The sequence below is a fragment of the Vipera ursinii genome, assembly GCF_947247035.1.
Source record: "Vipera ursinii genome assembly, chromosome: 11".
NCBI lineage: Eukaryota > Metazoa > Chordata > Lepidosauria > Squamata > Viperidae > Vipera > Vipera ursinii.
Genome location: NC_139524.1, coordinates 10,757,454 through 10,772,560, shown reverse-complemented (window position 1 = coordinate 10,772,560; position 15,107 = coordinate 10,757,454). Strand labels below are relative to the sequence as shown.

Below are 15,107 nucleotides of genomic sequence, written 5' to 3'. Positions count from 1 at the left end.
CCACAGTCCAGCCCGAAAAGCAGATTACAGTCTGTTACACTGAAAGGGTGACAAAATTAGCAAGACTGCCATTTTTGTATGAAAGACCATACTGAAAAGCATAGACTACCCTAGATTGGGATTGGCTGCAGGGGTGGTGATTTATTATGAATATGTCCTACTCTTTTCTCTGTGTTATTTTTACAGTTTGCTGATATGATAGATTAATAACATTTGCTGTTGTTGTGAATTCAGTATTTAAACTTTTGAACCCATGGAAATATATATGATGACATTCCTAGAGTCTGTAGAAGCTTATCTTTGTTACTAGAAGTGTTTACCATCAGCAGTAAAAACATCTACTCAAGCCAAGTCCTTGACTTTCCCATGAGAGCTGTTGAGTGCAGTTTCAGTTCCTAAAAAGAGAAAATTATTTCAGTAGCCTTTGTGTTACCCTTGACAATGATGAAGTTCCAGGTGAGCGTAGCTTTGATAGGACCAGATTAATTCTCGTCGTTGCACATGGAAGACAGAGAAACAATATACCGAAAAACCTGTCTAGTTTCAAGTCAAACGAAAAGAGTTTCCATTTGTTTTGCTTTGCTTTGCTTTGCTTCATTGGTGGGGAGCAAAAGCGACCCCATCAAAGAAGGATGGCTTGTGAGGAGAGCCATTCTTAAGCATGAAACCAGGGGATGATAGTAAAAGAGATCTCTGTTGCCAAGGAAACTGTTTCAATTCAAGCATCTTAATTCCAAGGATACCCACTTTTCTTCCCCTATCAATTTAAATTAAGAGAAAAAGAGATTTGTGCTTACATCTCTTTGGCATATTACATTGCTGACCAGAATTCCAGTACAATATTTCCACCAGAGAGCCATTTAATTTGATTTATGAGAATTTGTTTTCGCATCTTATTTCAAAGAAGATAGGGTTTTTTGCAGGGAAGAAATCATAAATGTTTAAAGTTGGAAGGGGCCATTTAAGACCACTGAATCCAACTCTACTCAGTGCAGGAAGCCAAATCAATATAATCTCAACAGATGTCTATCAAACCTCTTTTTGAACACATCCAGTAAAAGGGGTCACCACTTACCTGTGAGTAACCATGGTGTTTGCAGACAGCTTGGAGAGGGAATTGTGAGGTGAAAGATAGAACACTCACATAAACATTATTCTAATTAAGGTAGGTGCAACAATCATGCAACCTGTCGATCACAATTTGACCAATATTTTCTTCTTTTGAAAGTAACCCACAAAGTCACATATTTTTTTCCCTTCAGACCACAGGGAAATAGTTAAAAATATGCAAAAGGATATTTCACCATAAGGTGAAATCAATTGAATGTTGTAGCTATGAATTCTTCGCATCCATTGTAGATGAAAAGAACCTGCTGATTTTCTTTCGACCATCCAAATCCTGAAGACGGGATAATCCAGATCAGACATGTCAAACACAAGGCCCGGAGGCCAGATCTGGCCCGCAAAGTGGTTTCATGTGGCCTGTGAAGCCATCCTGGAAACAGTGAGGGAACGGTCCCCGCTGCCTTGGCCCTGGCCCAGAGACCCTCCTTCTGCCAGAGACCCTCAGATCTGTCCCGCTCCTGCCCAGGCCCCCATAGGCACCCTTGATGCGAACGATGTAGAGCTGGCCATGCCCACCCAGTAGGCCATAGGCACTTTAGCCACGCCCACCCAGTAGGCAACACTCACCCTGGCCATACCCTCCCGGCCCCCTGAGGGCAACCGCAATGCTGATGCGGCCCTCAATGATATTGAGTTTGACACCCCTGATCCAGATGATATATAATCATCTGAGAAGGGCAGTTCAAAGCTGGTTCTCCCACCCCAAAATAAATGTCTAGAAATCATACAGGTATAAACACTATTCCTCACTTACTAAACAGGCATGCAACTTCCTGCCAAACACATGATGACTTTTAACTGCATTCTGGAAAACATCTAAAATGGCTGTAAACTCCAGGGAATTATAAAACAGCTGGAAATTCCTCAACACACCACAGGTATAATTTTCAAGAGTTAGAATATTCTTAAGCAGCAAAGGTGAACTGGGAAAACATTACTTGCTGTAACCCGGCGTGGATTTATGAACATTAATTTCCTAAGCAAGGTAATCAATTTCAATCTCTGCCTGCCCCTGTACTTCTCTCCAAGACAACTGGAAGGCAAGCTCTCCTTGCTTAAATAAAAAGGTAAAGGTTCCCCCGCACATGCGTGCTAGTCGTTTCCGACTCTAGGGGCTGGTGCTCATCTCCGTTTCAAAGCCGAAGAGCCGGCGCTTGTCCGAGGACATCTCCGTGGTCATGTGGCCGGCATGACTAGACACCAAAGGCTCATGGAGCGCTGTTACCTTCCCACCATAGTGGTCCCTATTTTTCTACTTGCATTTTTTTATGTGCTTTCGAACTGCTAGGTTGGCAGAAGCTGGGACGAGTAACAGGCGCTCACTCTGTTACGTGGCACTCGGGATTCAACCCGCCAAACTGCCAACCTTCTGATCGACAAGCTCAGCGTCCTAAGCCACTGAGCCACTTCCACCTTAATTGGAGCTCTTCTTGCTTGTGTGAAGTAATCCAGTGTGAAAGGGATTCTTAGCTTTTTCTACCCAAGCTTGTGTCTCCATGATTGAGTGGAGGCTGGCTTACTAAACTATTTCAATAGAAGAGAATCTCTATAATTCAGGTTGAACTCTGGGGTCCCTGGTGTTCTCTGAACCTGATGATTTCTTGGAGATGTTTCATTATCTAGCTAGGTAACATCATGGATGCTAGACTAGCATTAATGATGTTACCTAGTTAGGTAATAAAACATCTGCAAGCAAATAATTAAGCTCAGAGAACACCGAGAACTCCCCAGTTACTAAATTATTCTCTCTACTTCTCCTATTCAAGCTGTGATGGATGCTGTTTAGACATTCAAAATGGCACCCACCCCCCCACCTGGAAGAGAAGAGGTATCAGTTGATCTGGAGACTTCAAAGAAAAAAAAATAACAATTATTTAGGAAGGAAACATGTAAAAGGAGGAAAAAGCTGATTCTAAAGCAGTTTAATAGGAACTGAGCATGTTGAGTTGCTATGGAAACATGATTGAGAGGTAGGTGTGTGTGTGTGTGTGTGTGTGTGTGTGTGTGTGTGTGTGTGTGTGTGTTTTAAAATGCAGAAGGAAAAGTGGAACAGAGTTCTGAACTTCCGCATGGGTTGCACTCTTTCTAAAATATATTGTTGAAGTTTCTCTCTGTATGTATGTGTCTGCCCATCTATTAAGAATGAGTGGAGCTTCAAAAGGAAGCTTCAGTTGGTAATAAAACATCAAAGGTTGAATGTAAAAGTAATTAAGATATATATAAACTAAAATCTATTGATAAATGTAATAAATATGCTTTTATGTAGCTGTTATACTAAAAACTATTAGCTCAAACATGTGATAGTAGACATCAAGAGAAAAAGAGAGGAAGTATTTAATGTTGAAATAAGGGAAATTTTGGTTACTAAATTTAAGGCATTTGGAAATTAACAGAAAATAAGAATGTTAAACTGTATTATTAATTAGTTGATGTAAGATGGAATAGAATAGAATATATTCAAATAGATAAGATGTGTATCCTGAACATTAGATTTTGTGATGGATTGTGATAAAGGGAACTGGGGTAATTTAAAACTTGGAAATTATAAATATTAAATGTTAAATTTAAATATTCATGGGAAACTAGAAATTGGGAAAAAACTAATTAGGACATTGATTGTCTATAAAGATTGAATGTTAAAATAACCAGGATATGTATAAACTAAAAATTATTGATAAATGTAAGAAAGTTATTTTTATTTAATTGATATAATAAGAATTGTATTAGTTTAAATATGAGACAATAAATACTAAGGGGAAAAGAGAGGAAATATTTAATGTAGTAGTTTGAGACTTGTATTAAAGATACTTACATGTTATTGAATTATCGTTTAACCCATCCGCCACTTTGCTTTTTAAATATTTAAATGTAAAATTAGAAAATCAATAAAAATTTTTTTTAAAAAAAACATTTCCTCAAAGCAAAACAGCATAGGGGAATAGCTTCTAAAGAGTTGGGTGAAGGAGCTATGGTGTTTTGCTTTGGCCATGTATAGATAGTCTTTGACGTATGACTGCAGTTGAACCCCAAACCTTTGTTGCTAAGCAAAACAGTTGGTAAGAAAACCGCTGCAGTTGTTAAATTGGTAACACGGTTGTTAAGTGAACCTGGCTTCCCCATTTGTTTTGCATGTCAGAAGGTTGCAAAAGGGGATCACATGACTTTGGGACACTGCAATGGTCATAAATATGAACCCGTTGCCAAGCGTCTGAATTTTGATCATGTCACCTCAGGGAAGTTGCAACGGTTGTAAGTGTGAAAAATGGTCATCAATCATTTTTTTCCAGTGCTGTTGTAACTTTGAATGGTCACTATATGGCTGGTGGTCAGTAAAGGGTTAGCTGTAAACTATGGAATCTATGCACCTTACGAACAATGGCAGCAGTGAAAACAGGTGTTGTGCATATTTTCCCAGATGGTGAATTTGCACGAACCTACTTATCTTTTCCAGAAAGCTTTAGAAAAGCAACCCATAGTCTGCAAGAAAACTCAATTTGACATTCACTGTATCAAGAATTTTAATCTAGGACCGATGTGACTTTAAGATCAGCCACGTGTTTCGCTGCTGCTTCTCCCCCCCCCTGCTTTTTTTCCCAGGCCTCTAATTATTTTGCCTGGTGAAGAGTTATTGGTAATTTGACAAATTTGCACACTTTGTGATAGTTCCCAGAAGACCAGCCTAGTTAGTTTGCTTTAGTAAATAATGATTCCTTTATTTAGGAAAAAAAAAAATCTCCAACAAAGTCTTGTGTACCTTAAAAAAATGCTTCATTTGGTCAACTGTCACATAAGGTTTGCATCTATGGATTTTTAAAACAATGTTTATCATAGCCAAGATGGCTATTATTGCTGTATGTGGAACATTCTATATCCTTCTAACTATCAGCTTCTTATTCTTATTAATCCTTATATGAAAAAAAAAAGGTTTTAGCTCAATTTTTGGATTGAATGTGCCTGGATGGACTCCAGCTGTACGTTTTTCTTTATGAGGATTCTTGAGGAAAAAAAAAAGATCCAATAGCATTCACTGCCATTTCTGTACAGTGGTTAAGAAGGAAAACAACTCTGCTGCAGTTAAGTGTACATAATTACGAACATAGTATACTGCAATATGTCCAGCATCTTTTACCTAAACAAGGATTTCCAGTACAAGGCTAGTAGAAAAATAAATTTTCTCCCCGAGACATATTGATGCTGTAGAAATACGGGGAGTATAAAATACTTTAAGTCTCCCCAGGCTCTCAATTTACAACATTGTAAATCAGATTAGGTTTAAAACCAGTTTAGGAAAATGAGGGTTGTAATTTATGTTGATCTGCTTTGGTTAAACATCCCTTGACATAACCATGTTGATGTTGGCTGGCTTCCTCCAGATTTGCCTGAGATCAGTGTCAGCCATGTGAATCTGACTGTCTGTGAAGGTGAAAATGCTGTTATCACATGCAATGGGTCTGGTTCTCCTTTGCCCGATGTGGACTGGATTGTAGTCAACCTGCGCTCTATCAACACGCATCAGGTAAGAAGCTAAAGTTAAATTGAAACATAAAAAGACCTAGCGGTCCATCACGTCTGCCTTTTGAGTTCATTTTCCTTCCTTCCTTCCTTCCTTCCTTCCTTCCTTCCTTCCTTCCTTCCTTCCTTCCTTCCTTCCTTCCTTCCTTCCTTCCTCCCTTCCTCCCTCCCTGTCTTTCCTTCCTTCCTTCCTCCCTCCCTCCCTCCCTGTCCTTCCTTCCTTCCTTCCTCCCTCCCTCCCTCCCTCCCTCCCTCCCTCCCTGTCTTTCCTTTCGTTCGTTCGTTCCTTCCTTCCTTCCTCCCTCCCTCCCTCTTTCCTTCCTTCCTTCCTTCCTTCCTTCCTTCCTTCCTTCCTTCCTTCCTTCCTTCCTTCCTTCCTCCCTCCCTCCCTCCCTCCCTCCCTCCCTGTCTTCCTTCCTTCCTTCCTTCCTCCCTCCCTGTCTTTCCTTCCTTCCTTCTTCCCTTCCCCTCCCTCCCTCCTCCCTTCCTCCCCTCTCCTCCTCCCCTCCCTCTCCTCCTCCTCCCTCCCTCCCTTCTTCCTTCCTTCCTCTTTCCCTCCCCCTACCTTCATCCTCCCTCCCTCCCCCTTCCTCCTCCCTCCCTATTATTTGTTTTATTATTATTTTTTGGATGATGGACATGTGTTTGGTCCAAGCATGTTTAAACTCAGTTACTGATGTTTAACCCACTGCCTCCTCTGGAAGTTGGTTTCAAGCTTCCACTACTCTTTCTGTAAAGTGACACTTCCTAACATACTCCTCTCAACTTGAGGTTATGCCCCAATGTTCTTGATTTTTGCTTAATAATGAAGCTCCCTTGCTTTTTTATCCCCAAAAGAATTTTGAACAATTATTCTGCCTACCTGGAGAATCCCATAAAAGGTTTTTCTTTCTTTCATCATTGAATTTCAGACGGCTTTGGGTATTTATAGAAAGTTTCACGTTGTGCTTTAAAGCAGTGTCCTCCAATCTGGATGCTTTTCAGATATATGGAGTATACTGGTAGTCCTCAACTTATAGCCACAATGGAGCCCAACATTTCTGTGGCTAAGCAAGACATTTGTTAGTTAATTGCCCCATTTTTATGACCTTTCTTGCCACAGTGAAGTGAATCCCTGCAGTTGTTAAGTTAGCAACATGACTGTTAAGTGACTCTGGCTTCCCCCATAGACTTTGCTTGTCAGAAGGTCACAAAAGGGGATCACGTGACTTCGGGATACGGCAACAGTCAAAGTATGAACCAGTTGCCAAGTGCCTGGATTTTGATCACGTGACCATGGGGATGCTGCAATGGTCGTAAGTGTGAAAAACAGTCATCGGTCACTTTTTTCAGCGCTGTTGTAACTTTGAACGGTCCCGGACGTTGAATCTCATCTATTTGGGCCAGGGTCTTCTGGGACATTCCGTCGATGTGGGATCAGTTCTTTTTATTTTATGTTAACTGTCTTTCTGCTGGTGATTTTCAGACAAATGCCAACTGGACCAATGTTCACTCCATCAATTTAACCCTGGTGAATGTAACCAGCGAAGACAATGGGTTCCTGCTTACATGCATAGCTGAGAATGTGGTAGGAATGTCTAATGCCAGCGTACTACTCACTGTATACTGTAAGTCAATGCGGGGGAGAAGAGATGGGTTCAAAGAGGGGAAATCCCGTTATGGGAGGTTTTTGTGCACTTTTTCCTGAGAACTTAGCTGGAGTACATATATATATATATATATATATATATATATATATATATATATATATATATATATATATATATATATATATATATATATATATATATATATATATGTTGAGATTTTTCCAGGATTTATTAGGATGAAAAATGGAAGAGGGAATATTAATATTTACTATGGCCACTGCTTCTTTCAGCTTACAACATAGAGTAAGGTGGCCCACTTGGATGTCATGGAACTACCATTCCCAGCATCAGAAATCAATCCAACATTAAGCCTACTTCCAACTGGGATTTCCGGGAGTTGTAGTTAAGAAACATCTGGAGGACCTCAGATTCTTCATCCCAACGTTGTCTTAATACAACTTCACTCGGCATATTAATGAAATTCCCAGTGCAGCTGTCAGACTGAAAAAAGCATTGCTCACTTCTAATAGTAATGGCCTGCTGATTTTGGCAGCAAGTAAAAATTAAAAAAGATGCATTAAGCTGCCAGTAGACTTCAAATGCACAAGCAGCTTCACTTTTCCTTCTTGAAGCTTCTCTTGTGGCATGCTAACTAGCCCACTGTGGCTTTCAGTCTGAGAATTTGACAGTGAAGAGACTTATATTCGGGTGAAGGCTCTGACATTTGAACGAGATGAGTCATATCCTTGGAAATCTGTGCTAATATGCTTGTACTTTCTTGCCTTTCTGGATCATGTGAGTGGCAGAAAATGGCTTATCTCTATAGAATGCCCATGGAGTCCCGCACAGCCTGTTTTTATACACAGTAGTATAAATGTAGATTCCTGCCCATGTGTAGCAAGAAAGCAATAAATGAAATATTGAAAAGGCTCTGAACGGTCCACAATATTGATAGTCCTGTCGATTTAAAGCTTCATTTGTAAACTCGGTTGATTGCATACACCAAACTCTACTGAAATATTTAAGGGATGAGCTTCTTCCTTGTTGTGACTAGGCCATGATTTGTTTACATCAACATTGTTTACATTTACATTTATTTCTGTACAAAATCTGCAAAAGAAAGGTGGGGGAATCTGCGGGTTTTGCCACTTAATTTTGGTAACCCAACCTTGGAGGAGGATATGTACCATTTAGGCCACGGCATTGCCCACCCTTGCAGTATATCATCATGCTACAATTTAAAGAATTTGAAGTCTTTGATTCCAGGTTTATTTTCTCTATTTTCTGTTGCATAGCTCATAAAAAATCAAGCAAGTTTTATATCATATGTAGGCCACAGGTTCCCCAGCCTATATTATCAGGAGCTGAACTGTTTGCCTTCATGGAAATTTAGATGCAAAGCACCCCCAACTTTGTACCCTCCCTCCCTCCCTCCCTCCCTCCCTCCCTCCCTTCCTTCCTTCCTTCCTTCCTTCCTTCCTTCCTTCCTTCCTTCCTTCCTTCGTTCCTCCTTTGCCCTTCCTTCCTTCCTTCCTTCCTTCCTTCCTTCCTTCCTTCCTTCCTTCCTTCCTTCCTTCCTTCCTTCCTTCCTTCCTTCCTCTTCCAATTCTTTCTCCCTTTTCCATTTCTTTCTCCCTGTCTTCCTTCCTTCCTCCCTCCCTCCCTTGTTAGGAAAATGTATATTTTAATATATTGCAGATGAGACTTTACATGATCTTAAAATACAAATAGAATGCTTGACTATTTGAAAGTTGAATCCAATTGTGCTTCCAACGAAGTTTAGAGAAAACACGGTGCATCTGTGATTTTTTTCCCCTTAACACTTTGTGGATGACCATTAATGTTTGTTTGCCTCTCTCTTCCACTATTTAGCTCCTCCCCGTATCCTCAGCCTACTGGAACCTATTCGGCATATGGAACACTGTATAGAGTTTTCGGTGCATGGGAACCCTCCACCCCAAATTCATTGGCTGTACAACGGCCAGTTTCTTAGACAGACGGCCTTCATCCGCATGGATGTCTACCAGGGTGGGGATATCACAGATGGCTGTTTGCTGTTCAACCATCCCACTCATTACAACAATGGCAACTACACCATCGTGGCTACCAACTACTTGGGAACAGCCAACCAGACCGTCAGAGGACATTTTCTGGAGAAACCATTTCCAAGTGAGAGATTGACAAGTTTCATTTCAAACTTATTTGTTCTCATCAGTCAGCCACACCCTTCTGAGATTTGAACCTGGGCTGATTGCACATTAGGCAGTTGTATTTGGGAGTCATCCCATCCCAGATTTTTTTTTTAATATGGGGATAAATATATGGAGACATTGTAATGAACACTAGTTTGTGCTTTTGTTGAAAGTCAGGGTATTGATCTAACAAATGAAATGATGTGGGGCTAGTCTCCTTCATTTCAAGAATAATGCTGAGAATTAAAGGGGTGAGTGCTTATATCACATTTTGGTGGAGACACACAAATGCAAAACATAAAGGAAGCTTTATAATAAGAGGATCCAATTAGACAACATGCAATATTCATATTGTGCTGCTCCACTTGGGTTTTTTTAAAAAAAATTACTCTATTTGTACTGTGTAACTCTAAGTGCACATCAAATTTCTTTACAGCACATAATAAAGTTTGTTTACATGCAATGTGGAGTACCTAATTTCTTCTCTATGGAATGGGCTTTCCCTCCCCCTGCCCCCCAACGATGAGGACTGAGCCCAGTGACTGAGTGTTGATTCTAGGCCAGTTATTGTCTCTCAGCCTAGCCCACCTCTGACTGATGGTTGCTGTGAAGAACAAATTCAGCTCCTGAAAGGAAGGTGGGAAATATCCCTAATGAATAAATAAGCAATAACCTTAGGACAATAATCAAAGTGGAACAGTACAATGTGAATATTTCATTTCATTTAATTTTGCCTCCAGTGCAATTTGTAGTAAATAATTTACTACAGTGTTTCTGTTACTGAGGAAGATTTTCGCAGCTTTTTTCCAGGTAGAAGAAAAGAGAAATTCCTTTTGTTTTGAACGGCGATGGTGCTCCCCCTGTTCCTTCTTTTCCTAACAAACCTCACTAACACATGAGTCAGACCCGGTTAGGGTTTCAATTCTTGGTTTCAAAATCTCTTGGAGAAGGCCCCACTTGAAAAGCTAGTGTAAACAGCCTATCCCAGATCCATCTCCCTGCCCCAAGATAAAAAACTGAAGCTACTCGATCAAATCTGATTTCAGCTGAACCACTTCAGATACTAACAAGTGCTTGTGCAAAAGACATCCAGACTATCTGATTTGATCTGACAATTTTAACTGAATGGTTGCTTTGATTCAGAAAGTTGATTAAGAGTTTGATTGGAGCACATTCAAGTTAAATTTCCAAAATGAAATGCCACATACACTCGATTAACTGATAGAATTCATCACCGCAACCTGAGGGGAAGGGTCTCACTGTGGATAACCTTTAAAAGGGGGTTTTGGTAATGAATGGAAGGCCAACCTATTAGAGTTATTTGATGCAGTAACTATATGGAACTTCTGTATTCAGAAGGATCAGGGCTTTTTTTTGTCATAGAACGCTCAGGATGGAGTTCCAGCACCTTTTTTGGATGGAACCTTGTAGGGTAGGCAAGGCGGGTTGTATGACGTGTGAGTTCCGGCACCTTTTTCTTTTACAAAAAAAAAGCACTGACTGAAGGATAATACCTTTGAGTAGTGGACCTGGGGAGATACATAAATGGGGAAAGTTATCAGTAGGTCAACTGTTTGGAGATGATCTGGCTGACTCTTGTTGAAAGTTGGATGCCAGACTAAGTAATCTTTTGTCCATTTGCTCATAAAGGGCAGGACAAGGAGGAATGGATGGAAACTTCTCAAAGAAAGATCCAGCCTAGAACTAAGGAGAAATTTCCTGACAGTGAGAGCAATTAATCAGTGGAACAGTTTGCCTGCAGAAGTTATCAGAAGTTGTCAGTGTTTCATCACTGGGAGTTTTCAAGAAGACACTGGACTGTCCAGAATGGTATAGGGTCTCCTATTGGACTAGAGGACCTCCAAGGTCCCTTCCAACTTCGTTATTCTGTAATTCTGCTCTTCTGTGCAGGAATAACTGCCAAAAAATAAATAAAGTTGCTCTGTCTATAAGAGCATGAATAAGAGTCCATAATTAATACTTTTTCTCTTTTCAACAAATGAGGTTGCCGTCTAGCTAAAGTAACAGGATTTACATAGTGCCTTCTTCTTTTTATCTTAAGAAAGTCCTAGTAGAATTGTTTTCTTCAGGCATTTAGACATGTATATTACCATCTGGCCTGCTGTCATGAGAATGCAGAGCACCTCTTAGTCACCTCCCACAATAACATTTGACATTTTGTAATATAGGGAAAGCACAATGCCAGAGATATCCTATTTTATTATTTATGTTTTCTCTTCATGGAACTTTATTAATGATATACAGAGCGGATTAAAAATCCAAATCTTATGGTTGAAGAAGTTGTTAAGATAGAGGAAAAATGCATTTAGAATTTCTGGGCAGATAAGCTTCTAACTAAGGCGCAATTCGCACAAACAGCAAGTATTGTTTTGGAACCATTTCCCCAGGTCTCAAAATTGCACAGGCTGGACACTCCAATATTAAGTTCTATGGATAAGCAGAGTTTTTGGTTTGGAGACCAAATACGTACCGTGAATTGCACTCTGCATCTAATTAGCTTGGAATACTTGTAAGTATAGCTACTTACATACCACTTCTAAAAAGAGGAACCGTATTGCCAACAAGTTAATTAATTAAAGGGAATGACTCTTGCATATGGTAGATTTTAACACAGCTAATATAATTTAAATGAGATTCTAGTTCACCACCCTGTAATGGGGAAGACTGTGCTTGATTATTAAATATTAACAATTGATAGCTAAATTGGGCTCTTTAACTCCCATTATTTTGTAAATCACATTTGAAGCAGCCTTCTAAATCAAAATATTTTTTATAGAGGAATGTTGTCTGTAATGTCCTCTGTAAATTAGGGCATGTGGCTACTTCCTACTCAACACCCACCCCTTCATATGCCTTCATATACCCTATTTCAAAACTTATCTGAATTTTTTTTTTAAATCAGAGAAGGGGAATTCAGCCAGTAGCTTACTGTTTAATAATAGCATCACAATTGTTCTCCAATGATACCAATAACCAATAATAATAATAATAATAATAATAATAATAATAATAATAATAATAATAATAATGACTTGTTATTAATAACCATTTTATTTCTCTCTCTCTCCTCCCTTTGTCTTTATCTCTTTTTTGTTTTTTACAGGCATTTCAGATATCTTTGTCACATGTAAGTTTTTTCCTTGCCTGTTTGATCAGACTACAATTCCTCTGTATTATTCAGACCTTGAACCAAGGATTTTTGTTTTTGTTAGAACAGTAAGAACAAATTTTAGGCAGGGATCAAAGGGCGGGACATCCCTGGGAGAAATCAGGAAAAAAACCTGAGCATAATAATTTTATTAAGTTATATTTTATTTTATTTATTTTAATTCCATTTATATCCCGCCCTTCTCTGAAGACTCAGGGCGGCTTACAAGCTTAGCAGTAGCCTTCATTCTATGTATATGCCTGCTTATTAGGGCTTTCACACACACCCCAAGCGGCATTATTACAAAGTCAGCTTATTGCTTACCCAAATATTTTTGAGGGTATAAAGCAGGGGTCTTCAAACTTGGCCCTTTTATGACTTGTGAACTTCAACTCCCAGAATTCCTCAGCCAGGCACAGAAGTCCCAGAATTCCTCAGCCAGGCAATTCTAGGAGTTGAAGTCCATAAGTCATAAAAGGGCCATGTTTGAAGACCCCTAGTATAAAGGCAGCAGGTTTGCTAAAACTAACATGTGAGTTATGCGGATATCTCCCTTGACAAAATGCTTCATTACACAGAGGTTTTAGGACATCCAATCAAAGAGGACCGGATTGAAATAACTGCTCCCTTTAACTTGGTGATCAGACCTCTAGCCACATTGTATGTTAACATACTGTAGATCAAAGAGAAATGATTGCTCGTCTTTAACTTTTGGGAGTCCGGTGTTGCATCCCTTCCAAGAATGATTTGTCTCCCATTGGGGAATGAATTAGATTTGGAATGAAGTGACACAATCCTGTGCATGCATTCTATGCCTTCACACAATCCTGGCTGGAGTTCCTTTGTATACCTGTGGATTATTGAACAAATCACATTGTATTGGTTCTGCATTGCATAATAAGTAGTAAACTAACCACAATGGCTGAATTAAGGCAAAAACACAACTAACCAAACAATGGCATGTAGGGTGATGTTTTAATCCAGCTCCTATGGATAGCATTTTTTAACTTCAGCTTGATGGAATATAGCTGATGGAATATAATCTTGAAGCTTGCATATGCCTGGTGTTAAACCCTGCTCACATAACAAAGTCTAACTGAACTGGAGGGCATGAAAATGGGTAAAATATTTGGAATTCGCCGGGGTTGAACAATAAAAAGCACTTCATCATGAAAAAAGAGGAAGAGTGCACACTTCACTCTTGAGAATTTCACTGACATTATCTTTTGCTTTTGAAAAAGAAAAAAGGAAAAAGATTTAAAGTGCATTTTCTTTCATCCCATTGAATTTTTCTGCAGATCACACTAGTATTTCCTAATTTGCAAAGGGGAAGCTCCTAAGGTTATGAGTGCTTATATAGCTAAAACAGTACCAGCTTTTCCTGGGATTTAATGGAAGTAAAAATGAAAGAAATGAGGGGAGGGAGGGAGGGAGGGGAGAACCCAGAAAGAGACCTGTTGAAGATGGTACGTTTTCTCATTGGTCATGACAGGGAAAGCCAAATAAGTGAAGGGAAATGAATATTGAGAAAAGGCATGGCTGGCTGGTCACCTGACTAGGAACATTCCATACCGTGACATTTTGCTGTAGGTTTCACACACTACCTACTATATAACATTTCAGAAGGAAACATGACAGCCCCTGAAAAGTGGATATGTACCTTTTGACAAACAAGTGTAAATTGTCATCAGATTAAAGTTAGCAATTTAAAAAAAAGAGGGGGTAGGAAAAGAGAATAGGGACATGGTGGCTCAGTGGGTTAGGACGCTGAGCTTGTCCATCAGAAGATCGGCAGTTTGGCGGGTCAAATCCCGAGTGCCGCGTAACAGAGTGAGCTCCTGTTACTCGTCTCAGCTTCTGCCAACCTAGCAGTTCGAAAGCACGTAAAAATGCAAGTAGAAAAACAGGGACCACTCCGGTGGGAAGGTAACAGCATTCCGTGCGCCTTTGGCATCTAGTCATGCCGGCCACATGACCACGGAGACATCCTCAGACAAGCACTGGCTCTTTGGCTTTGAAACGGAGATGAGCACCGGCCCCTAGAGTTGGAAACGACTAGCACGCATGTGCGGGAGAACCTTTACCTTTTACCTTTAGGAAAAGAGAGAGGTCTTCCTTCCTTTCTTCTTTCGTGCAAATCAAGATTTCAGGAAAAGGAACTTTCCCCAGGGACAGACAACTGAAATGTAGAATGGTTCAAGAGTTGGAGTTGACCTGTCCAAAGGCAATATACCACCCAAGATAGCCCATCTTGGTCATGTCCTTCCAACTCTAATTCAGCATCCTTTTAGTTTTTTGTTATTTTTTTAAGTTGATTGGATGCCTGGGTTAGGGTGTTACTCTGAAAAGATGCTAACTTAAAGTTCCCTGTGTCTTTTCACCAAGGATCGCAGAGATTGCTAATTTAGAAAGATCAGCCAGAACCATTAATTGAGATAAAGGTGAAAGCAGAGAGGTAGGAGTGTCCAAATAACAGCATCAACCTAGAAATAAAGAGACTGTTTTAAAAGCTTCCTGAGT

The 15,107-nt window shown here is 39.9% G+C and overlaps 1 protein-coding gene across 3 annotated transcripts in view; it reads left to right on the top strand.

Moving 5' to 3' along the window:
• Positions 1 to 15,107, top strand: part of NTRK3 (neurotrophic receptor tyrosine kinase 3) — a gene marked incomplete at both ends in the record, with an annotated part of 356,788 nt that overhangs the window by 133,717 nt on the left and 207,964 nt on the right. For 2 of the 3 annotated variants that reach the window (XM_083371338.1, XM_083371340.1), the window contains 3 exons: positions 5,499 to 5,641; positions 7,103 to 7,244; positions 9,099 to 9,440. In XM_083371338.1, the coding sequence (XP_083227464.1) occupies positions 5,499 to 5,641; positions 7,103 to 7,244; positions 9,099 to 9,440 (627 nt within the window). The remainder of the gene's footprint in view (positions 1 to 5,498; positions 5,642 to 7,102; positions 7,245 to 9,098; positions 9,441 to 15,107) is intronic. The other variant, XM_083371339.1, reaches the window with a different exon arrangement.